Source organism: Sphaerulina musiva (assembly GCF_000320565.1).
Source record: "Sphaerulina musiva SO2202 unplaced genomic scaffold SEPMUscaffold_6, whole genome shotgun sequence".
In the NCBI taxonomy this organism is placed as follows: Eukaryota; Fungi; Ascomycota; class Dothideomycetes; order Mycosphaerellales; family Mycosphaerellaceae; genus Sphaerulina; species Sphaerulina musiva.
In genome coordinates, this window is record NW_016017388.1 from 344,802 (window position 1) to 367,621 (window position 22,820).

Below are 22,820 nucleotides of genomic sequence, written 5' to 3' on the forward strand. Positions count from 1 at the left end.
TGCGGGGGAGTAGCGGGAAGAGCCGAACAAGTAGGTTTCGACACTCTATCATGAAATTTTGGTCGCGTCCATTTGCGATTTGAACCTCAGGCTTCAGTACATGTAGTCTGCGCGCCCACCGAGCCATACCGACAAGTTCCCAAGAAGAAAGGCAAGGAAGCCAGTGGAAGAAGCAGCGGCAGGATGAAGACGGACTTCAAGGTAGACACAGCCCGCAGGCGCATCTTCGAGAGAAGCAAACTCGTCGACGAGACTGACCATTAACGCAAAGTGCAGTTCTCCAACCTTCTGGGCACCGTCTATCGCAAGGGAAACCTCGTGTATACCAGGGATGGCACATGTCTGCTCTCGCCAGTGGGAAACCGTGTCTCGGTATTCGATCTGGTGAACAACAAATCCTACACTCTACCCTTCGCACACAGAGTCAACATCATTCGGATAGCGCTTCACCCCAAGGGCCAGCTCCTGCTTACAATCGATGAGTCTGGTCATGCCATTCTATCGCACTTCCAGCGCAGGATCGTGCTATATCATTTCTCGCTCAAGACTGCTGTATCAGCCCTCACATTCTCTCCAAGTGGCGACTACTTTGCTGTGGGACTGGGGAGGAAAATCGAGGTCTGGAAGACTCCATCCACAGCTGGAGATGACGATGGCCTCGAGTTTGCGCCATTCGTACGCCACCGACAGTATGTTGGCCATCATGATATGGTTCACAGCATTCAATGGAGCAGCGATTCACGCTTCTTCCTCTCAGCGAGCAAGGACTTGACTGCGCGAATATGGAGCTTGGATCCCGAAGAAAGCTTTGCCCCTACCGTACTCGCTGGCCATCGTACTGCTGTGCGCGCAGCATGGTTCAGCAAGGATCAAGAAACGATATGGACAGTCTCAAAAGATGGCGCCCTGTTCCAGTGGCAATATTTACCTTCGCCAGACGCTGACCCAGACAAAGTGAGCGAAGAGGACGAGCGGTGGCGGATTAACGACAGGCATTACTTCTTCCAAGATCAAGCCCATCTTACTACTGCGGCGTTCCATCCATCATCGAATATACTTGTGACCGGCTTCTCTAACGGACTGTTCATGCTGCACGAGCTGCCTAGCTTTAGCGAGATCCACAAACTCTCTATCTCAGCTTCACATGTAGACACGGTGTCTATCAATGAGACGGGCGAATGGCTCGCATTCGGATCTTCGGCGTTGGGTCAGCTACTCGTCTGGGAATGGCAGAGCGAGTCATATATCCTCAAGCAACAGGGCCACTTCGACAGCATGAACGCTCTTACCTACTCGCCTTCCGGAGATCGCGTGATCACATGCGCGGACGACGGTAAGATCAAAGTATGGGATACGACTTCTGGATTCTGCATTGTGACATTCACAGAGCACACGTCAGGCGTTACCGCCTGTGAGTTTGCCAAGCGCGGGAATGTGCTGTTTACCGCATCTCTGGACGGAAGTGTGCGCGCATTTGACTTGATCAGATACCGGTGTTTCCGTACCTTTACAGCATCCAAACGACTGCCGTGGACTTCGATAGCCGTCGATCCTAGTGGTGAAGTGGTTGCAGCAGGGTCGACTGATGACTTTGATATCCACATATGGAGTGTACAGACGGGACAGCTGCTGGATCAGTTGACTGGTCATGAAGGCCCAGTGTCTACACTTGCTTTTGCGCCCAACGGTGGCAATCTCGTATCGGGCAGTTGGGATCACACAGTACGAATATGGTCGATCTTTGGCAGAACACAAACCTCAGAACCGATACAGCTGCAGGCAGACGTGCTCGCAGTAACTGTCAGACCAGACGGACGTCAAATCGCTGCGTCATCTCTGGATGGTCAACTAACGTTTTGGAGCTTGAGTGAAGCAACACAAGAGGCAGGTCTGGACGGCAGACGAGACGCGAGTGGAGGGCGAAAAGCGACCGATCGACGTACTGCAGCCAACGTGGCGGGCACCAAAAGCTTCGGCACCATAGCTTACAGCGGAGATGGGGCAGTTCTACTGGCTGGCGGGAACAGCAAGTACATCTGCCTATACGCCGTGGAGACTGGAGTGTTGCTCCGAAGATTCACTGTATCGGTGAACTTGAGCTTGGAAGGCACTCAAGAATATCTCAACTCCAAGTTACTGACAGAAGGGGGTCCTAGAGCATTGCTGGATGAGCAAGGCGAGGCATCCGATCTCGAAGATCGGATGGACACGAGTTTGCCAGGTGCGAAACGGGGTGATGCCTCGCAGAGAAAGATTGCGGCAGAGGTTCGTGTACCTGGCGTCACATTTTCGCCAACAGGTCGAGCATTTTGCGCAGCGAGCACTGAAGGTCTACTGACCTATTCGCTGGACACGGGCGCTGTATTTGATCCTTTCGACCTCGACGTCGATGTCACGCCAGAGAGCACCATCGCCACTCTGCGCGAGAAGGAGTGGCTGAAGGCGATGGTCATGGCATTCCGCCTAGGTGACCACAAACTCGTCCGCAAAGTCTATCGTGGCATTCCGATTTCAGACATTGGCCTTGTCGTGCGCGATCTTCCACGCGTCTACCTGGACCGTCTACTGCGACTTGTCTCGACAGAGTCCGATCAGAGTCCACACTTGGAGCTCAACTTGCTATGGATGGAGAGCGTGCTCAATCAACATGGTCGACTCCTCAAGGAGCGACAAGGCGAGTACGCGGAAGTGGTGAGAATGATGCAAAAGGCCATTGGCAGGGTGCAGGGTGAGATCATGAAGGTCGCAGATCAGAATGATCACACACTCGATTATCTGCTTGCACAGCCTAGAAGAGATTCTGGATCGGACGTGAAGATGCAAGCCATCACAAATGGCAGCGTGGAGGAAGACGAGAGCATGGCGGATGGCGACGAAGGCGGATGGCAAGGCTTGGAATAATGTTCATTGAAGAAATCGATGATGCTCCACGCGTGATGAGCATCGCCTCACAGTTGGGTCACTACCTCTTACATGTAGCCATACATCATGTTGCTTGAACAGCGAGCAGCCAACGAATGTAGATAGACTGCCAGTACTAGATGCTTCACATACCTCTCGCCGACCAGGCACCATGCCAGTGATTCCCAGTCCCATACCATCGACTCAAAATCACGACTTCTTTCTTTCTTGAAGCAACCAAGCCACACGCATAAACGCGCGTTTCAATCTTGCACTTTTTTCTCTTCTTCAAATATGAATATCTAGACAAATCACCATCATCTAGAGAACATGTCCCATAAGTAGTAGTGGACCGCGTCGAGAAATCAGCGAAAAGGCCTCCATCGGGAAGGTCTTAATCAAATGGGGAATGAATTCTACACGGCAAACCGTAGACTCATTAACGCTAATCATAAACGTGCTTGTATTCTTTCTCTTCCTTTTCCTTTTCTCTCTCTCTTTTTTTTTCTTTTTACCTACCTCCCTGAGATTCCTTATATACCTCTATATATAGCTTAACACGCAACCCCCCAGAAGATACATATATGTACCTTAGGTACTCATCAAGTACAGTACCTAGGTACATTACGTTAGAAAGTCATATTGTCACCTCATGCCCTCTATATAAACCCTTTTATTTTTTCAAGGACAAAAAAGAAAGAAACAGAGTCACAGAGTGCGGGACGGGGCAGGAACACTTCGGAATCGGGGAACCCTAGAATCTCAATGAAGTTTGTCACTTCTCTTTTTTTGTTTGTTTCTTCCATATTTCCCCATTTGGGCCCCATCTCCCCATCTCCCCATCTCCCCATCCGTCCCCCCCGCTTATGCTTGTTGGGTTCATTTCCCGACATCCTGGTGCCTAGGTACTTGTACATATGTACTGATTGCACTGTATGCAAAGTGTTGGTGAACTTTTTTTACATTTTTGGTTTTCTCAATGTGTGGTGAGGAGGACCGTGAGGTGAGGTGAGGTGATTGTTGGTTTTTTTTTTCAACCTTGAGTTCTGCACTGACTGGCAGTTCACTTGGCAGTTCATCAATTTTCTATTGTCGTGTAGACTGGAGAGGTATTGATGAGAAGAGGGAGAGAGAGAGAAAGAGAGAGAGAAGAAAGCAGCTGGGGATGGAAAGGGCTGCAGTCAGAGGGTGGACAACTTTTAACAACCATGATACCAGTATACATGTACCCCCAAAAGAAGGAAAAAGCCTACCAGGTACTGGAGTCAACATACTCAGTTGGATCAATCAAAGTCCAACAGAGAGAGAGAAGGTGGGAAGGGGGGGTTGTACTGCTTGTTATAAGTCACTTTGTACATACAAATTTCCCCCTGATGAAATCCAGATAGACCCCAGACGTACATGGGCCGATATAATCAATTGCACCACAAGAGGCTTGTAAAGAAATGTGTGAGAGACAGAGATCCTGCCTAGGTACCTGAGGTAGGTACATTATATATGTAGACTGCAGTTGGAATCTTAGAGATTTCACTCGTGGGTTGCAACTGTCGGGACTCTCAACTCTGCCCCCCAACCTCAACCTCAACAACAATCATTCACACAGTGACACACACTCCAGTCTGCAAAGATGTTGTGGCCTATAGCAGTAGCTGCGGCTGTTGCTTCCAGCTTCCTGTAGGCCTCCCTTCCCCCCTTCCTCGCGCATCAATTGAAAGGAAACAAACCAACGCCCGTGATTGAGATCTTGCTAATATGAGAGACATTGTGTGTGTGCAGTCTTTCAGCAGGTCCAGCTTCCGCTTTAGGCCAACTTGCGCCGCGCCAGGGAGGCCCTACGGGTACCAATGATGATGGCGAACCGATCGATCCGAACGCCCCCGAGATATCGTATTGTTTTTGCGGGAATCCTGAAAATGGCGACCCAGACGTCAATGCCACCGTACCGATCTGCCATCAATACTTTCCCGGTCACGCAATCACTGCACGACAGGAGGCGCCAGGGTATCGGCCGTATATCAACGTAAGTCGAGACGGGTCGCAGAACGTTGATCCAGAAGTGAAGTGCTAATGGAGTACAGTGCGAGGATGTTGGTGAAAAGAATTTCAATGACTTTGGTGAATACTGTCTCGAACACTATGGTTTGACGAAGTCAAACAATGGGTTTGGAGGTGCTTTGTGTTGTTACGTTCCACCGGGTGGGAACTATTCCGCAGGCTATTGCGACGCCTTCCCGCCAGAGACACCTTCAGAAGGGTCGATGTGATGGCGCATGTGGGGAGAGTGTGTTGTGATCTGATCATCGGATGGAGCATTTCTCATGTCGTTGGAAAGATGGTCTTGCCATACCTTACCTGTATGTACAGGTAACATACAGGTAGCTGGACAGACGTCGATATCTCTACCAGAACGCGATACCGAAAGACCTACCAGACAGGTAAATACACCTGGGACCTGACCTAACTTACGTTACTTACCTGGTAGGAGGTAATAATTCAACCCGCGAGATTTCTAATAACACGCCAGCTGAAACTTCGGCGACTGTCCGGCTCGCAATCGCCGTTCAACACTGCGGGGCAGGGAATTGACAGAAAGTCAAAAGCGGCAGCCGTTCGTGCCTGCCTCATGTGATATGTCGATCGATGGTCGGGACGTGGAATTTGACAGCCTATTTGCTGGTTTCAGCCCTGCTTCAGTTCCGAGTGAGGCTCAGTGAGCGTATGTTGTCGGCGAGTCTACCTCCTACGAAGTACCATTCCCGTCTACGGATGAGGTGATCGAGTCACGGCTGCACCGCTGCGGTAATCAGGAATTGCTGCCGCGAGCATATAAAGCCCTCGCCTGCATCGTTCCCTTCCGCGCCAGGCCGTTCATGTACCTATCGCGTGCAGAAAACTAACACGATGCCTGGTGTTGGAGAGGCAGGAGACAACCGCGTATCCACGGGCACCACAACAGCACCTCCCTCGTACGAGGTTTCGATCGACCTGGGACAGATCATCAAGGACACGGGCGATGGAATGGCTCTGTTGCGTCGCGATTTCTATCATGTCAAGGCACATGCAGAAGTCGTGCCTCATTTGGCAAGCTCAATCTCCAGTCTGCAGCAGGAAGTGGAGGACTTGAAGGCGATGATGGATATCAACATGAAGGCCATGTGCGAGCGGCTGAAAGTGCCGTTCACGAGCTGTGAAGAGGTGCAGAGCAGCAGACGGCGAGAAGAGGCTGCAGCACTCGCGGGAAGCCGTTGGCAGCGAAGAGTCGACTATAAAGCGCAGTCATCCGCGCCGATGTGGAAAGCGAGCAGAAGAGGGAGTGGAGGCAGTGAGTGAAGATGATGGTGATGAAGAGGGAGATGAAGATGAAGTCGCTGTTCTCGTACGATATGGAACAACCTGCCCATTGAAGATCCATCCATGGATGCTGGGGTGGATGACGGGGGACAACCACAAGTTGGCCAAGCTGTCCCACGACCTCTTTCAGCTCTGCTCTCAATCCCGACCACCCCACCGGCCCCCGCCGTCCGCGGGTCGGGTGGACCTGCAATGCAGGACGAGGAAAAGAAGAAGATGCCATCCAATTCCTCTATCTCTCCACCCATACAACTCCCGCACGTCACGACTGCCACGTTGCCGCTGGTGCATGATGTCTGCCGCGAAATCTGTGGCCGTCATCGGCTCGCTGAACGTGGACTTCGTGACCAGGACATCGCGTTTGCCGCATCCGGGCGAGACACTGCAAGCAATCTCGTTCGACACCGGCTTCGGGGGCAAAGGAGCGAACCAAGCAGTAGGCGCTGTCCGGCTCGCCGGCGAAGGAGTCAAAGTGCGCTTGATCGGGGCTGTCGGCGATGATGGCTTTGGTAATGATTATTTCGAGGCCCTGGGCAAAGAGGGCATTGACTCCAGTGGCGTGCGCAGATTGAAAGGAGAGAAGACGGGAGTCACCAACATCGTCGTGGATGCGAGCGGCGAAAATCGAATCATGTTCGTTGCGAATGCGAACATGACGTTCAAAGACGACGAGGACCTGGTCACAGGTCAGGAAGGAGATGTCGTTGTTCTTCAGCTAGAGATCCCGTTCAACACTGTGAGTTTCTTCCTCCCTCTCGCCCACTTGCCTGCCCGCCCACCCGCCAGCCAGCCAGTAATCGTGACATGTTGATGGCAAAGGTAGGTTCTCTACAACATGCGCAAGGCACGCGAGAGTGGAAAGCATGTCATCTTCAACCCAGCCCCCGCTGTAGCGCTGCCTCCAGACGCCTTCCCAGACATGGACACGCTCATCATGAACGAAACAGAGGCTGCAATCCTTGCTGGTCAGTCCGAAACCACGACGGCAGACAAGGACAGTCTGTTACAACTGTGCAAAGCGTTCCTGGAGAAAGGTGTCCGAGAAGCGGTAGTCATCACTCTTGGTGGCGAAGGCTTGGTTTATGCCACTGCTTCTGGCGCGTCAGGCCACGTGGGCGCCCACAAGGTCAAAGTGATCGACACCACAGCGGCCGGAGATACATTTGTAGGAGGTTATGCCGTCCAGAGAGCAAGACATGTTTCTGCCTCTGGAGAATTCGACTTCAAGCAAGCACTGGAGTTCGCAACACTCGCGGCATCAAAGACGGTAGAGAAGGAAGGTGCTATGGAGGCTATACCGTACCTCAAGGACCTGTAGCTTGAGTACCAGGTACCAGGTATTTCAAGGACTTGTAGTAGCTTGAGAGAGCCTTCTCATACTCATCGCTGCTCATGCAGCTCAAGTAGAGACACAATTCACTGGCACTTGTGTGGCTGTAATGTAGTACCCTAGAAACCTTATCACACATCTCTTATGCCCGCCCCATCGAACGACGTTATGTACTTCACAGGTGACATCTCCCCAATTACCCATGTCCCACCTCAAAGCACCCAGAAACGTAGTCCAGTTCCACACCTGTTGATACCTACAAAAGCATACAATCCATCCACATATATCCTCGCCACAGAACCATGACCAGAAGAAGAGAGGATTGATGGGAAAGAAGAGGAGGGTGTGTGTGTGTGTGGGTGTGTGTGGGTGTGTGAGAGAGAGAGCCTTTCATTCAAAAATGGTGAATGTGGGTATCAATGCTCTGAAAAAAGATTATTACGTACAACTTCTCTCAGGAATTGAGCACGAAAAAACATCGCAATAGAGACAAATATTAGGTAGGGGATGCATGGCGCTTGCTCGCTCAAAGGGTATATCCACCAGGACTAATCTCTCCCCAACCCCTCAGTGGTCTACTATCCTCCAACTCGACAACCCACCACAAAGCCTGCTTGGCTTTGTCAATTTCCCTGCTCAACTCATGCGCTCTGGCAAGCATGGACCATGCTTCCGAATCATCCCACCCAGTTCCCAACTTCGTCAAGGTTGACAATAACATGTAAGCCCGATCGCGAGCAGCAAGGCGGTTGAGTTCGGCTGGAGAAGGGTCTTTCTTGCGTGCTCCAGTGTGTTCGATGTGATTGTCGTTGACCAATGAGGGCCCATGAGACGGCTCCGTGCTCGAAGCCGTGTTTGGCCTTGTGAGTGAAGGCTTGGCTTCGCTGATCAGAGAGCCTGATGTCGAGGGCAGAGGAGGTTGTGTTGAAGGCAAAGGTTCTTCAGCTGGAATCTTTTGTTCATATATGTCCAGCAAGAGATCTGACAGGCCGATGATACCTGCGCTATGGTCTGGATGGTACGAGAGGGCTTGTTCGTATGCTGCAATAGCCTCAAATGGCCGTTGGCGAGTGGCCGCGAGGAGCGCTTTCTGTGATCTGTTAGTAAATTGCGATGGATCGGTAAATCTAGCACCACTTACTGTTGACCAGACATCCGCCCACAATTCGTCTATGCTTTTGCTACCACCCCAGCCCTTCTCGCACAGCCTTCGGGCATTCACGCCATCTGGGGAAGCTGCAAACTCCACTTCTAAGGACTCCACCAGTTTCGAAGCATGATCCACAGCACTCTGAGCATCATCACACGAGTCTGCTCGCACATACAGGCCCGCGACGAAAAGCCACGTCTTGATCAACACGCCAACCTTATGCCGCCGTTCGTGCATCGGTGATAGATGTGACTCAGGCACTGTCATACCAGCCACTGGATGTGGCGCCGGTAGCCGGACGTCTTGAACAGGTGGCTGGTCCGGGTGGCCAGCTGGCGGTGGGAGGAATGTGTCGTGCGACGCATTGTGCGCGATTTCAGGTAAAGGCTGCCCTGGTGTGCCGTTCGAACTTGATGCTGTACTGCCAGGGGTTGCGGTTGTCTCAATTGGCTGTAAATTCTCGTCTGCACCGTCAACGCTGACTGCTGACGTTTTTGCCGAAGGGCTGGTGCTCTGATGCTTGTGGAATGGCAGATGTAGATGGTGAGAGTGGTGTTTCTTCTCCGCCGGGTTGCCATCCTCATTAGTGATGGTGATGGCGATCGGTGCGGTTGTTCCTTGACCGTTCGTCGCCGGCCGAAGAGTGCCATCTGCTGAGTTCACCGATCGTTTGCGAAGAGTGTTCTTGTCAGCATTACTGCTACGTCGGGATACGGCTGACCTCGGCCGTATGCTACCCGTGATGCTGCGCAGTGTACCGCCAAAGCGAGACGTCGCAGCGGTGGCTGCGGTCTGAGGTGGTCTCGAGACGCTGATGGTGACATGCTCCGGATTGCCGAAAAGTCTCGAATAAAGCCCCAACAGACTATCGGTCATATCGATAGCAGCATCCGGTCCCTCCATCAGCTCGACCAACAGAACCTGACTCATCCTGATTTGCAGTATGCTCTCCCTCTCGAAACCCTCTGTTTGAGCAACGAAGCCTGGAGGCGAGGCAGTCGACACTGCTATCATCTCGGGATTGAGAGAGTCGTGCTTAGCAGTCTGACCAAACAGTAGTTGAGAGTTACCGAATTGTTTGTATGCTGCCTCGCAGATCTGTGCGGCCGTATCGTGTTTGTCTTGCGCGGAGAGACATAATGCAAGTAGATGCCACAAGGATAAGAGCCGTCTTTCGCGCTCGTGGTTTTGCTGTGAAGCTGCGTCTCCATTGAGCATGACCGATCCGGTCAGTGCACCACGAATTACTTCTATCGCACCAGGGACATCTCGAGCAGAGGCGAGGACTAGTGCAAGTGCATGTGCGGTACCAATGCTACGAGGTTCTAGCCTCTGAGCGATTCGAAGGTTGTCTGTCGCTTCACTGAACATGGAAGACCTCTCGGCAGAGTCATAAGTCAGATGCGCCCAGTGTGCTTTGCAAATTCCAATGGATCGATATGCAGCTGCGAGTGTTTCCGGCCGCAGCGGAGTATCTCCGGGCTGTGAAGCAGGGTGGACACGTTCGCTGGTGTCCCCATTCGTATGAGGAGCCTCTCCAGTAGGTGGTCGCTGCTGCGCTAGCCATCTCGACATTGCATTGGCTATCTCGTTGGCCTTTTCAGCCTGGTCTCGGTCACCATATCTGCACAGCAACCGAATAGCATCAGCGGCAGTGAGCATAGCAATATCGTCGTTGTCAGAGCCAAGTTCGTGTTTTCCAGTCTTCGACGCACGTGCCTTTGCCTTGTCGACAATCTCCATGTAACTGTGAAAGGCGTGCATCGCCAGATCAAATTCGCCCAGTGCTGCATGAACTGTAAATAGCTGTCGTAGTATCGCAGTAGAATGAAAAGTCTTGGCCGAAGCGCGGTACAGAATATCCAGTGTGACTCGCGAAACCGCGCTCCTACCACCCTCTCCAACATCAAAATCGCTCCAGTCTGGACCCGTGAACTGACGCCAGTTGGCCAACACCTGAGCTGTCCACTCTTCCACTTCGCCATTCGATTGGTCTGCCTTTGGAAACTTGGTCTCTTCTAGCAGAAGCGTCTCGTATACTGTTTCCACATGTTGCATCTCTGCCCTCTGCCGCTGTTTCATCGTTGCTCGCTGTTCATCAGGTATTATTGTGTTCGAGAAAACAAATGCATCAGCGCCGGGACTGGCATACGGACTGTACAGCAGATCGTGCTGCAGCACTGTAGAAAGCAAATCATGATAGGCCTTCCAAACTGCTCGTCGGGGCATGTCCAAGCGACTTGCGGAAGTAGTGCTGCCCGTTGAAGCCGGAGCCCTTTGCCAGAAGTCGCCCCAAGCTTTGAAGGAGTAGTAGGTCTCGCTCAGGTCCTGTATTGAGGGCGTGGGCGACCTCTTCACTGTATACATGCATGCTCGCCCAAGCAGTCTCTCGGTCCATTGGCGCAGTTCTGGAGTCCTATAGCCTGGAGTCCGCGAGACCGCAGCCTGGTAACTCTCCTTCGCATCACTGGGTCGTCCACTTGCTTCGAGGCATGACGCCCTGATGTATGCTGCCTTAACCTCACAGACTTCTAACCAGCCCAACGTGGCACTGCCACCGATCTCAGATTTCGACGTCGTCGCCGTGGCAGAAGGAAGGGCATTCAGAGCGTCTGTAGGTGCCTCTTGTATCCAGTGGATCTGTGCAAGACATGTTCGGGCAATGAAAGCATCGTCTGGGTGGTTCGTTTCCGCTGTCGATATCGCTTCGAGGAGTCGTGGCACCACTTCGCCCAAGGTGTGAATGCTCGTTGCAGTGGTGGAGGAGGCAGACGTCGGACGGTGCGAGGCAGCGGCAGCCTGTGCTTCGGTTCGTGCAGCGAGCGTGAGACCTGCAATTCGAGGCTTCAGGTTCAGCGGTCGTTCAGTTCACTTCAGTCGAGGCTGGGCTGGTCTGGTCTGATGGAAACATACACTTCCTCTGCGGCGCATGTTTCTCTACCTTGCGCGCCAGCTCCGGCACATCTGCCCAGCTACCATTCGACAACGCTGCGTCCAACAAGCCCACATATCGCGCTCCCTTTTCAGCATTCGGCGCCTTCTTCACTAAGCTGCTCATGATGGCGGACCAGAGGCGTTGCAGGGACGATGGGCAGTGCTAATGGAGCGGCATCGTCAGTCCAACATGGTGCGGGGGACGCAGTGTCGTTCGAGGAAGCGTGTGCAGCGAGAAAAGTGTCCCTGTGCTACACAACGAATCCTCGACACGTAAGGTAGAGGCGGAGACGGGAACGTGTAACAAGGACCCCTGTCATTTGGTAAACTTCGGCGCTTCGGGAAAGCATTTTTTCCGACTGCAGTAAGGTATAAAATATATTTTCCAGGAACGCGTTCAGCAAAACACACTCGTCTCGAACATCAATCAGATGGCACAGTCGACCGCGACCTTGCGCGCTCTGACCTATCGTCTTACTTCGACTCCAACCCAACAGCTTCCTGCCATCATCCCACAGATTGCCGGAGCTCTGTGGAACTGCAAAGACATCCTCTCCATCTCGACAGATTCGAAGGCCGCGGGGGAAGCAGCAACAGCAGTTCATCGCTTCAAGGTATGCATCATCCTCTTCCTACTCGCACTATAATGATGAAGCATTTGGATAAAAAACAAAACACCCACCGAGAGCGCAAAACCGTGTGGATATCTCCGTTGCCTTCCTTCTGATCTATACACATTCTACAAAATCGCTGCCTCCTGCCAAGAAAAAGTCATGTGCTAATCGGCTATACCGCACAGACACAGCTCAATACGCTACTACAGGATAGGACTGTTGAAGGACGATGGGCTGCCGTAGTCTTGACCAAGGCGGTCATTGAAGCCGGCGGTCTCGAAGTACTCAGCAAGTCAAATCCATGGGTGAAGCATCTGCTGGGAATCCTCAAGCGCCCTGACCCCCCAACAACACGAAGTCTGGTCGTAATCACTCTGACCCGAATATTTATGCTCACGTGGAGCTACTCCAATCTGATACGTGAAATCACTACACCTGCATTGACTACATTTATACCAACCTGTATATCGAACATTGAAAATAAGCGATGCTCGGCTGGCGAATTGCAAACCGTGCTCGAAGCCTTTGCTATTCTGATTCCAAAACATCCGACCATATTCCGACAGAACGAGAACAACATTCGAAGCATCTGTACTGCCGCCCTGTCATCTGGCTCGATACCCACACAGGTGCGCCAGTACAGTCAAGATCATCAAAAAGCTGCTCGGCGATTGCTGGTGCTTCTGCATCATTGCGCCCCAAAGCAAGGCGGAAGCGACAAGTGGGTGGAGACGCTCAAGAGTACTGTTGAAGCTGTACACGCGACTTGTGACCATGTGTTCCGCGCCGTACATGAAGACTGGCAGTCCGTGGCCGGTGTGAAATCTTCCGTGTCTGCACAACGAGTCCTCAGTGGCACCATTGAGGTGGAGAGCGAGGATGCGGTCGGCCTTGCGCCATGGAAAGGAGTGTATGCGGGTGCCGAACGTGTCGTATCCTTACTCAACTTGCTGAAGTCGCATCTGACCACTGCTACATCCGCCACAATGACGGTACGCATTGGCTTAGTCAGCGATCTGTTGACACGACTGTTTGGCGTAGTTGTGCCATATCATGGCAAGCAGGACTTTGTGAAGATCAACAACCAGGTTCTCAAAGAGGAGCGCGAGGCACTCTTCGCTGTATTGCCTCGAATCCATGTTGCATCGATTGAACTCAGCAGGACTCTGATCAGCCGACTCAGCAGCACTAGTGTGGGTGGTTGTCAGATTGCCATTGATCAAGTGATGTATGTGTTCCATGCAGAGAGCAGCGATGCTCAAGTCCGCTCTGCCATATATGAGCTACTTTCGGCGATTTTCGAGATATCTGGACCATCCATGGGTCGAACGGAAGTGGGAGAGGTCTCCTCAGTTCTGAGATCGTGCTGTCTGGACCTACTGCCGGATGCAAAGGATGCGGTTGGCCCTGATGCGAAAACAAATGGTCAAGTAGGAGGCATCAAGCAACAACTGGGACTGGCCGGCGGGCAAATCTTACAGAGTGATAACGCAGGCCAGAACGAGCTCTTAAGGGCTGCACAGGCTCTTCTGCGCACAGCCTTGTTACGTATTGATGCGCTGCCGTCGCAATTGCGTGCGCTGGTGGACCGCACGGCTGCTTTGACTCGTAATCATCCACTCTTACAGGCCAGCGTCATGAACCCACCTGCAAAACGGTCGGTCGCAGGGAGTGCGCCTGCCAGCCTGTTGCCTGTACTCGCCAGAGAGTACAGCCGTACGGTCGAGGTAGAGGTTCTACTGCGACCACGGCTTCCTGTCATTGGCAAGAAGTCCTCCAATCAGTCCGGCAGATTTGACGATGATGAGGATGAAGATGAAGACGAAGAAGACGAGGATGCCGGCGCGGGTGACGATGAGGGAGCCGATCAAGATGAGGGTGGACTTCGTCAAGACGAGGAAGCTGTGGAGGCCGCGAAAGAGGACCCAACTACTGACCTCCTCGACACACTGGGTCAAAACGCTTCTCTTGAGCCCTCCATCAGCACCACCACGACAGCAAAATCTCTCTTTGCATCAGAGAATGCAATTGGCAAACGAAGAGCCACGGATGAAGTCGCGGATCTTTCAGCAAAGCGATTGCGAGCATCGCCCGAGGCGGCTCGCTCTCCGGGATTGTCAACATCGACTCAGCCCACGGGTAGTCTTGCGGAAGTTGTGGTGTCAAGACAGGCACTAGCAGTCCCTGTAGTCCCGGCATCAAGTGCACCAACTGTGGGGTCCTATCATACTGCGACTGCGGACGACTCGGAGGATGATAGCGACTTTGAGATACCGACCATACATGTTGGTGATTCCGATCAAGATGAGGAGGAGGACGATGAGGAGTAGGTAGATATGTATTCATTGTCAGTACCTTCACAGTGCGATACCTTTGACGTCGTCGATGTGCAGGCTTCCAGGTTGGTAATCGTCTTGTGAAAGTGATCGGCAATTGGATTTGCCGTTCCGTTCAGATCCTGGCATTCAGCCCTACATATAGAACTACGTACGACATGGGTCTGGGAGATGACGGCCTGCCCCATTGTTATTATACGGTATTGACGTCGCAGCCCATTCAGCTCGCTGACAAACGCCGCAGAAGCTGAACCCAAGTTGCACGACTTTACAGCATCTCCGGTCAAAAGGACCAGCGAGCTGCAATTCCCAGGGAGAGGGAGTTGCCACACGTAGGGTCGAGATGATGGATGGACCGAGGCCTCACACAGGCTGCGGGCGCTCGGATCATCAGCAGCGCCACCAAGTCCCCTCTCAGAAACAAGCAACGACTCAACGACGGGAGACGAGGTCGGAAGAAGGTTCTCGAGGCACATGCCGGTAGCACGACAGCACCAATGAACGCTTCCCATTAGTCAAGCTCTCCCTGCTGTGTAGGACAGGCAGGTACATCTTGCGTTTAATGCGGCTAGAGCGAGGTGAAGATGCTTTTGGCTAGGAGTAGGTAGGAGGGAGAATAACGACAGTGTCTTTGCCATGCGAGGCAGAGGTCGCAGGGCGTGCACCAATGAGACACGGCGCAAAGCTGAATGACCACGGAAGGCGCACCAGCCGCACCTTCCCCACACTGCATTGAAATGCTTGGTCTCACTGCGCATCTAGAACTGAAAGTGGGAGGCGGCCGCTCGCCTCTCCGAATCTCCTCTCGTTGGTGATTTTTCCACTTTAACACATCTTTCTCCCTCTCCCCCCCCTCTCTTTCGCCATTTCTCTCTCTCTCCCCCTCTCTCTCTCGCCATTCCCCGTGGACCGTATACACACGCCGCTCTTGCAATACACAGATACACACCGCGAACAATGGAGGCCCTCATGGTCAAGTCGCGGGCCATGTGCCCGTTCTTGAACAAGACGTCGCCCGCTACGCTGCGCACCCTCAGCACCAGCACGAGCATTCAGCCGACTGCCACTGCCACTGCCCCCGGGGGCGGCGCCATGAGCAACTTGCAGACGATTGCTCGCCGCTGCCCAATCATGGGCAAGGCTCTGTCCGTCCGCAGCGCTCAGCTCGGCAACACCGTTCTTGCCGGAGCATTTGGTGGCTCTCGTGCATACCACTCCAAGGTCCCACGTGCCAACTTGCACACCTCCGCTGAGAACAAGGCTCGAGCAGTGGAGTCTACTCGCGTTCGCTCCGACGGTCCTCTGTACACTCGCCATCCAGCTCCAGCTGCAGTCTCGCAGACTCAGCACAACCACGTCGCCGATCGATACGCCACTCCGCCACCATCACCGAAGACAACCCCATTCGACTATGATGGATTTTACACCAGTGAATTGGAAAAGAAGCACAAAGACAAGTCGTACCGCTACTTCAACAATATCAACCGACTTGCTCAGGAATTCCCGCGAGCGCATATGGGATCCCGCGAAGAGCGAGTGGACGTCTGGTGCTCAAATGATTATCTTGGAATGGGGCGAAACCCACAAGTTTTGAAGAAGATGCATGAGACATTGGACATGTACGGTTCCGGCGCTGGTGGCACCAGAAACATTTCTGGTCACAACCAGCACGCTATGAGCTTGGAAGCGACTTGTGCAAAGTTGCACGCTAAAGAGGCAGCATTGGTCTTCTCTTCGTGTTATGTTGCAAACGACGCTACGCTTGCGACATTGGGCAGCAAGATGAAGGACTGCGTCATTCTGAGTGACAGCATGAACCACGCTTCGATGATCCAGGGCATACGCCACTCTGGCGCGAAGAAGATTGTTTTCAAGCACAATGATGTGGAAGATCTGGAGAGAAAGCTCGCATCCCTTCCTGTAGATGTGCCAAAGATTATCGCCTTCGAAAGTGTATACAGCATGTGCGGCAGCGTTGGACCGATCGAGGAGATCTGCGACTTGGCTGAGAAGTACGGTGCCATTACCTTTTTGGATGAAGTCCATGCTGTCGGCATGTACGGGCCAAACGGTGCTGGTGTGGCTGAGCACCTCGACTACGACATTTATGCCAACGGTGGAAACACCAAAGGAACTGTCATGGACCGCATCGATATCATCACTGGAACTCTCGGAAAGGCTTACGGGTGTGTTGGAGGTTACATCGCAGGATCTGCAAAGATGGTTGACACCATTCGTTCTTTGGCACCGGGTTTCATATTCACGACTTCGCTACCTCCAGCCACCATGGCAGGCGCTGAAACCGCCATCAACTATCAAATGGAGTACCAGGGAGATCGCAGACTGCAGCAGCTCCACACCCGAGCTGTTAAGGCCGCGCTCGATGCGAAGAATATCCCAGTCATTCCAAACCCGTCCCACATCATTCCCGTTCTCGTCGGAAACGCCGAAGTTGCAAAGAAAGCCTCGGATCTTCTTCTGGAGAAGCATCGAATCTACGTTCAAGCTATCAACTATCCTACAGTGCCTGTTGGGCAAGAACGTCTACGCATCACACCTACCCCAGGACACGTCAAGGAGTTCCGCGACCATCTCGTGCAAGCCCTGGACAGCGTCTGGAACGAGCTCAACATCAAGCGTACATCTGACTGGGCTGCCGAGGGCGGTTTTATTGGAGTAGGCGTCAAAGACGCAAAGCCTGTTGAGACTCTCTGGACCGATACTCAGCTAGGTCTCGAGGAGGTTGCAAAGGAATTGAAGTCTGGCGAGGGTGCTCACGGGGTTTTGGAGCGCGTGCTCAGCATTACCAACGCTGAGACTAGGCAAGCTGTTGCTGCTGCCGCTTGAAATCTCCGCCGCTGCTGCTGATATTTGTCCTATCTTTCTTGCACGTGCGCGCTCGCCATTTGACCACGATTTACCCCACTGGGAAAGTTGATATTCCTCTGAAAAGATAGTTCGTGCTTCCTTATTTCGATGAGGTTACCAGTTTGTTCGTGAAGCTGATCTTCATCAAATACAATCCTTTTACACCCGCTCGGGTCACAACTTTGTGGCCCTCGAGCCCACAAACAAACTTTCCAAATCACGTTTCAATTTTCACGTACTTCAGCGCTAGTTTTGCCGTCGCATGTCCAAGTGTCTCTGGCAGATTCCCTTCTCTTAACCATCTAGGATACAAGGTAATCTTCGCGAGCGTATACCTGGTATTCCATGAGCACATTGGGATTCATAGGTAAAATTACAGTTCTCCACTACTATTCCCTATTATCACGATGACACCCGCAAACCTGCTAGATTACATGTCCGTGATTTTGCAAAAGAGTCTTTCTATATGCCCAGTCCTGTTGAGCCTTTGAGGCCACCTTTGACATATGCTGCTGGTTTCAATGCATTGGTGGCGGTACTCTGCACGCCAGAAGTGGCATCTGTCACTTTCGTAGTCGCTCCCGTCAGTTCTTTCTGAGGTTCCGAGTGGTCATGAGATTTTTCCGAGGTATTAGCGGGCTTTGTGTGTCGGTCATTGTAGCCTGAGAGGTCCTTCTTTGCAGTCTGCGATCTCGCACCTTCCATGAAACCACTCAGGCGGCCACCTGTGAGTCTGTCGAGGTGGTCACCAATGGCACTTCCTTCGGGAACCTGCTTGGGTTCGCCGCCTTGGCTGTCTCCGTTTGCCCATTTGAGGAGGTGATAGCCTCCTAGGCCCCATAGAAAGAGAAAGCATGCAGCTCCGGTCGTGAACATTACTGTTGGTAGAACGAAGAACAGTGCGATGCAGACCATGAATGCAGTGAAGAGTACTGCTGCGAGCAGCCCAATGATCAGAGCCACGACCAGAGCGAAGATGAAGACTGATAGCGTGAAGAGCACAAACAATCCGAGTGGAACTCCAGTGAGAGCCAGGTTCATTCCGAGGAACGCCTATAGGTGTCTGTTAGCTCGCTCCAGGATGTCGGGACCATCATTACGTGGTATTGTTGACATGGCCGATACCATCGCAAGCAGTCGACGTCAAGGTTGTAATGTGGTGAACTTACCGATAGCTTTGGATTGCGAAGCATGAAGTCCTGCAGTCTAGCCACGAACGCTGCCCGCTTCTCTGGCGGAAAGATGGCATCAATCATACTCTGTCCCTTGGTAAATATCTTGCTTGCGATGCCATCCAGGGAGCTGAGGACTTTATCGCTACCAGCCTGAGCCTTTTCTTGAATTCCATTTAATGGGGTGCCTTCGGTGGCTTCAGACCCTTTCTCCTGCACACCAGCACTGGCGGTCTTGAGTTGATCAGCCATGGTGGTTCGGTGTGGAGCTCGTCGAATCTCCAGCTTTCGAGGTCGGCTGTGCTCTCTGTCGGAGCCTGAAGAAGCCGTGGTGACGGACGAGCGCCTTGATGGCAGAGATTCACGGAGATGATGAGAAAGTGGACGTGTTGAGAAAGCAGTGCAAGTGCAGATGCAGATGCAGGTAATGAGGGAAATGTTGTTCCATGGTCATCGTCAGCTCACTGTACATGTAACGTTGTGGTCGCGCCTGCCATGTTTTTGATGCGCAGTGACGACGGCCGCTGTTTGGTTTCCGGATTACGTAATCTTCACCTAAGGTAGGTACACACTGTCTTCCATACCTACCTACTGTACCTATGTATTCGACATCGCTCTGCCTCCCCGTTCTCACCCTGTTCGAAGCCTGAATGATCTTACAACTCTCGAAGAGAAACATCCGAGGATAGGAGTCGTGAGGAGACACGGCGTGGAGGGCGACGGGCAAGACGGCGGGAAACGGAGAGGCGGGAATGGAGGGTTTCTGCTGGACGAGTACACGAAGGCGCTCAGGGAGCAGGTTAGGCATGATAAAAAGGGCCGTGGAGAGGAAGACGGACACGGCGAGGTCTTGACATGCTCAACATCATGTTGCTGGCCTGCGCTTGACGGCCTTGATTGATGATCCCTCTCGTCAAGGTCACTCGCCGCTGTTTTGTACCTGTTGTCTACGGAAGTCATGGCGAACGAGTAAGGAAACGGACGTTCGAACTCCGAGTTGATTGTTCAAGCTACGAAGTGTCCTGCATAGACCTGCAAAACCTTTCTGCCTACATCGACGAACACCGAGGCCTCCGCAGCCACGTCTTGGCCGCAAAGCGCAGTATGTGCCTACAGGTTCTGCAAAGGTCTAGTCAATTTCGAGCCAGCTTCTCGACAATTTCATCATGTTCACGCCACTCAATGCCTCGCCAACATCTTCATGGCAGCCTTCAGGCTCTCGATCTCCTTCGTCAGCACGGACCTCGCTCTCTTCACCCCGGCTGCCTCTCCTGCAATCTCCTCAAGCTCGACCGCCGACAATTGACTTACCCAAATCGGCGAGAACAATGCAAGTGGGCTTGTCTCGCTGTGGAGAAGGTAATGGCTCGCAGCCTGCTTGCAGATGTTGTCTACGAAAGTCTTGCGGCTGACCTTGTAGTACGACTTGAGGATATCGTGGATCTCGCAGATCGCGTACTCATCGTTGCTCATGTTGATGGCTTGCCTCTTAACATCAGCGAGCGGCACCATCGCGCTCCAGGAGTGGTGATGTCGTGAAATATCTATGGCTTTGCTGTCCAAACCTGCGGTTGCTTTGTTTTGGCGGCTCTTTTGCAAGTTGTCGTTGAAATAGTGGTTCAGGGTGGTAGGTGTGTCGCAGCTTTCGACTTTAAGCAGGAACTTGGCATTTGCGATCGCCTGCTCGTAGCGCGTCGTCAGGTCGTCCAGGAGAGTGCTTTCGAGAGCCAGACGAATCTCGCTGTCACCGCAAACAGCCTTGAGAGCAGCGAGTATGAACCTGTGCGCTATAACAATAACATCGCTTAAAAACCCGAGGCTGAGGTTATGCCAATTCACCGACTGTTTCTTCATCGCAGTCGCAAGAATTGAGCCGTTGAAAGTTCCGAGCTCGAAGCCGCGATTGCCGAGGAAGATATCACGGAGCCAGGTCTTAATGCCGCGCGTCTTTGGACTTCGCACGCTGTCATTGTGATACTCGATAGAGTACTGGATTCCGAAGAGCTCTTCTCCGTGGCAGTACCACCGGGCTGGGATGCGGGCCTTCTCCCCTTCATCTTCACCTTCGATACCGGTGCTCTCGGTCTCCCCTTCATCTTCACCTTCGATACCGGTGCTCTCGGTCTCTCCTAAGCCTTCTTGCATGAACGCATACGTCTGGCCTTGGCTGGCCATGTCATCGGAGAACGCCTTCATTCGAGCCATCATGGTAGGTGCGATGCGAAGGTCATCATTGCCATCGAAGACCTCGTCGGCACCATAGCTTGCGGTGAGCGCCAGAGTCACAATGCGCTGGAATTGGGTCGCCATCTTCGTAAGGTGTGCTATCTGCTCGATCGTACCTGTACGCTCAGGACCAAGCTGTTCGAGCCGCTTCAGGCGTATCTCGAGCCTGTCCTTGGTCTCTTTTTTGACCTAGGCCTTATATTAGCGATGGAAGAAAATGGTGCGGAAGGAACAACTTGCCTTTGGGAACTCCTTTTTTACCAACGACGAAATGACCTCCTTGAGGCGAACTCGCAGGGTGTCGATGCCGACCTTATCCCTCTCCAGCTCGTTCCATGGTGCTTGATGGCGGAAGAAAACTTTCTCTAAGCTGCTGCGATCCATGTCCTTAGCGGACATCTCCATCTGCCCAGGATTACGGATTATGTGCCAGCCCAGCTTCATCGCCCGCGTGCGGCCTTCGAGTAGATCCATAACTTGGCTCTCGGCACCTTTGTCAACAAGATCTGGTTTTGTGAGCACACCCAGCGTACGATCACCTTCGGGGTCTGCCTCGGTAGCGAGCTCCAAGATCTCCTGTGTGGCTACGTCGACATTCGCGGGAACGACGGCGAGAATGACCGAGCGGGGGTTGTTCATGTACCCATGCACCATGTTCCTTACCAGCGTGATGTCCGCCTTGGTCGTCACTCCTTCAGTCCTCGACTTGAAGATTCCCGGTACGTCGATGACACTAAAGTGCTCTTCGTTGGGTCCCGAGATCTCCAGACGCAGCACGTCGTTTGAGAACGTTGGCCGCTTCACTCCATCATCGTCGCCGTGACCCGCCAATCCCATCTCGATATGGACCTGCCCGCACATGGGTCAGCTCCGATATCTGTCCGCCACGCTTTAGTCACTGGTCACTCACTTCCTCCATGATCTCGATGAAGACCTTCGAATCTAACTCCTCCTCCACCTTCCTAGCCCACTTCTTCACTCTCGCCACATGCTGCGGATCCGCGTCTTTGTCTGGGATGATGGACACCTCGATGCCCTGAAGCTTTGCGCGGCGAAACACAATTTGCGTGGCAAAGCGAGTGCAGAGGCCACTATCGCGCGGCAGCGGTTTGCCAACAAGGCCTTCGAGAACGCTTGACTTGCCGGACGACTGATCGCCCACAACGACGATCTGAGGGAGGTCGACAATTTCGCCAACGCCGCAGGCGAAGAGTTTGTCGATTTTGTCGAGCATGAGGGGGTCCGCGAGTGCGGTGGTACTAGTAGGTGCCATGGGTGATGGCAGCGCTCAGGCGTATTCTAAGTCCCTGTTGAGGTGGAAGAAGGATGAGAGAAAATTGAGCTTGAAGTTCTGTTTTGTAGCGGCGAAGAACAAAGCTGCGTTTGCTGACGTTTCGAAAAGAACCTGCATGTTTTGCGCTGCTCATTCACTTCACTTGTAGGGCAAACGCCAATTGCCAAGCTTTCCGGATAGAATCTTCATGGTCGAAGAAGTGGAGTCAAGAGCAATAAGCGGAAGGTGATTGTATAGCCGGTAACACACCCAAACTGCATTCAGGACCAAAAAGAATAAACATTTATGTGAAAGTAGCGCTATGCTGTCTTTATAAATGCTTCCGCCATATCTGCTCCTTGTGTTGAAGGAAATGCCCTAAGCCGAAGTATTGCCATAGCCGGAGTCAATAGATCTCCCGCACCGTGCTGCACGTAACCAGATCTCTTTGCAGTGCACTCTTCAGTAGGGTTTTTATAAATGGCGGGCGCCCCGGTGCCAAGCCTGCGTAACCAATTCTCAGCACAAAGAGATCTTCTACTCTGAACATTCCTAACAAAAAGCACTCTCTACCTAGGTATTTAAGAGGAGGAGGAGGAGATGAATATGGATATGGATATGCCTAGGGCAATGCCTACTGTAGGAAGAAGATGAAGATAGTAATA

At 52.7% G+C, this 22,820-nt stretch overlaps 9 protein-coding genes across 9 annotated transcripts; 6 read left to right on the forward strand and 3 right to left on the reverse strand.

The window, feature by feature from the left end:
* The first annotated feature begins 129 nt into the window (after positions 1–129).
* On the forward strand, positions 130–3,051 carry SEPMUDRAFT_149629 (WD40 repeat-like protein). The gene is made up of 2 exons (XM_016905676.1): positions 130–201; positions 277–3,051. Exons 1-2 carry the CDS (start codon positions 184–186, stop codon positions 2,899–2,901), a joined length of 2,643 nt encoding a protein of 880 aa, XP_016759844.1. The 5' UTR covers positions 130–183; the 3' UTR covers positions 2,902–3,051.
* A 1,477-nt stretch (positions 3,052–4,528) lies between these two features.
* On the forward strand, positions 4,529–5,165 carry SEPMUDRAFT_117698 (uncharacterized protein; the record flags this gene model as incomplete). The annotated part of the gene is made up of 3 exons (XM_016901363.1): positions 4,529–4,575; positions 4,678–4,921; positions 4,980–5,165. 3 exons carry the CDS (start codon positions 4,529–4,531, stop codon positions 5,163–5,165), a joined length of 477 nt encoding a protein of 158 aa, XP_016759845.1.
* Positions 5,166–5,742: 577 nt separating this feature from the next.
* SEPMUDRAFT_126175 (Ribokinase-like protein) lies at positions 5,743–7,733 on the forward strand. Its single transcript, XM_016902040.1, has 2 exons — positions 5,743–6,988; positions 7,076–7,733. Exons 1-2 carry the CDS (start codon positions 6,545–6,547, stop codon positions 7,568–7,570), a joined length of 939 nt encoding a protein of 312 aa, XP_016759846.1. The 5' UTR covers positions 5,743–6,544; the 3' UTR covers positions 7,571–7,733.
* SEPMUDRAFT_117699 (uncharacterized protein) lies at positions 5,803–6,231 on the forward strand (the record flags this gene model as incomplete). The annotated part of the gene is made up of 1 exon (XM_016901364.1): positions 5,803–6,231. One exon carries the CDS (start codon positions 5,803–5,805, stop codon positions 6,229–6,231), a length of 429 nt encoding a protein of 142 aa, XP_016759847.1.
* Positions 7,734–7,991: 258 nt separating the features above from the next.
* SEPMUDRAFT_149632 (TPR-like protein) lies at positions 7,992–11,892 on the reverse strand. Its single transcript, XM_016905677.1, has 3 exons — positions 11,646–11,892; positions 8,724–11,563; positions 7,992–8,672 (listed from the first exon to the last, which is right to left on the reverse strand). The coding sequence occupies exons 1-3, from the start codon at positions 11,788–11,790 to the stop codon at positions 8,109–8,111; spliced, it is 3,549 nt and encodes a 1,182-aa protein (XP_016759848.1). The 5' UTR covers positions 11,791–11,892; the 3' UTR covers positions 7,992–8,108.
* A 205-nt stretch (positions 11,893–12,097) lies between these two features.
* On the forward strand, positions 12,098–14,610 carry SEPMUDRAFT_133731 (uncharacterized protein; the record flags this gene model as incomplete). Its single annotated transcript, XM_016902581.1, has 2 exons — positions 12,098–12,280; positions 12,466–14,610. The coding sequence occupies 2 exons, from the start codon at positions 12,098–12,100 to the stop codon at positions 14,608–14,610; spliced, it is 2,328 nt and encodes a 775-aa protein (XP_016759849.1).
* An 897-nt stretch (positions 14,611–15,507) lies between these two features.
* SEPMUDRAFT_126177 (delta-aminolevulinic acid synthase) lies at positions 15,508–19,055 on the forward strand. The gene is made up of 2 exons (XM_016902041.1): positions 15,508–18,543; positions 18,660–19,055. Exon 1 carries the CDS (start codon positions 15,574–15,576, stop codon positions 17,461–17,463), a length of 1,890 nt encoding a protein of 629 aa, XP_016759850.1. The 5' UTR covers positions 15,508–15,573; the 3' UTR covers positions 17,464–18,543; positions 18,660–19,055.
* SEPMUDRAFT_86888 (uncharacterized protein) lies at positions 15,508–19,055 on the reverse strand. The gene is made up of 2 exons (XM_016910425.1): positions 18,654–19,055; positions 15,508–18,537 (listed from the first exon to the last, which is right to left on the reverse strand). The coding sequence occupies exons 1-2, from the start codon at positions 18,906–18,908 to the stop codon at positions 17,947–17,949; spliced, it is 846 nt and encodes a 281-aa protein (XP_016759851.1). The 5' UTR covers positions 18,909–19,055; the 3' UTR covers positions 15,508–17,946.
* A 224-nt stretch (positions 19,056–19,279) lies between these two features.
* Positions 19,280–22,441, reverse strand: SEPMUDRAFT_164126 (Dynamin_N-domain-containing protein). Its single transcript, XM_016908096.1, has 3 exons — positions 21,793–22,441; positions 21,123–21,731; positions 19,280–21,071 (listed from the first exon to the last, which is right to left on the reverse strand). Exons 1-3 carry the CDS (start codon positions 22,153–22,155, stop codon positions 19,836–19,838), a joined length of 2,208 nt encoding a protein of 735 aa, XP_016759852.1. The 5' UTR covers positions 22,156–22,441; the 3' UTR covers positions 19,280–19,835.
* Between the last annotated feature and the right edge of the window lie 379 nt (positions 22,442–22,820).

Excerpts from the sequence above, each read along its gene's own strand:
- SEPMUDRAFT_126175 (XM_016902040.1), top strand. The coding sequence starts at position 6,545 with ATGTCTGCCGCGAAATCTGTGGCCGTCATCGGCTCGCTGAACGTGGAC. Across the intron at positions 6,989-7,075 it reads TAGAGATCCCGTTCAACACT|GTTCTCTACAACATGCGCAA; the intron begins GTGAGTTTCTTC and ends TGGCAAAGGTAG.
- SEPMUDRAFT_149632 (XM_016905677.1), bottom strand. The coding sequence starts at position 11,790 with ATGAGCAGCTTAGTGAAGAAGGCGCCGAATGCTGAAAAGGGAGCGCGA. Across the intron at positions 11,564-11,645 it reads ACATGCGCCGCAGAGGAAGT|GTCTCACGCTCGCTGCACGA; the intron begins GTATGTTTCCAT and ends CTCGAATTGCAG. Across the intron at positions 8,673-8,723 it reads GGGCGGATGTCTGGTCAACA|AAAGCGCTCCTCGCGGCCAC; the intron begins GTAAGTGGTGCT and ends AACAGATCACAG.
- SEPMUDRAFT_126177 (XM_016902041.1), top strand. The coding sequence starts at position 15,574 with ATGGAGGCCCTCATGGTCAAGTCGCGGGCCATGTGCCCGTTCTTGAAC.
- SEPMUDRAFT_86888 (XM_016910425.1), bottom strand. The coding sequence starts at position 18,908 with ATGGCTGATCAACTCAAGACCGCCAGTGCTGGTGTGCAGGAGAAAGGG. Across the intron at positions 18,538-18,653 it reads TTCGCAATCCAAAGCTATCG|GCGTTCCTCGGAATGAACCT; the intron begins GTAAGTTCACCA and ends AGACACCTATAG.
- SEPMUDRAFT_164126 (XM_016908096.1), bottom strand. The coding sequence starts at position 22,155 with ATGGCACCTACTAGTACCACCGCACTCGCGGACCCCCTCATGCTCGAC. Across the intron at positions 21,732-21,792 it reads TCATCGAGATCATGGAGGAA|GTCCATATCGAGATGGGATT; the intron begins GTGAGTGACCAG and ends ATGTGCGGGCAG. Across the intron at positions 21,072-21,122 it reads TAAAAAAGGAGTTCCCAAAG|GTCAAAAAAGAGACCAAGGA; the intron begins GCAAGTTGTTCC and ends TATAAGGCCTAG.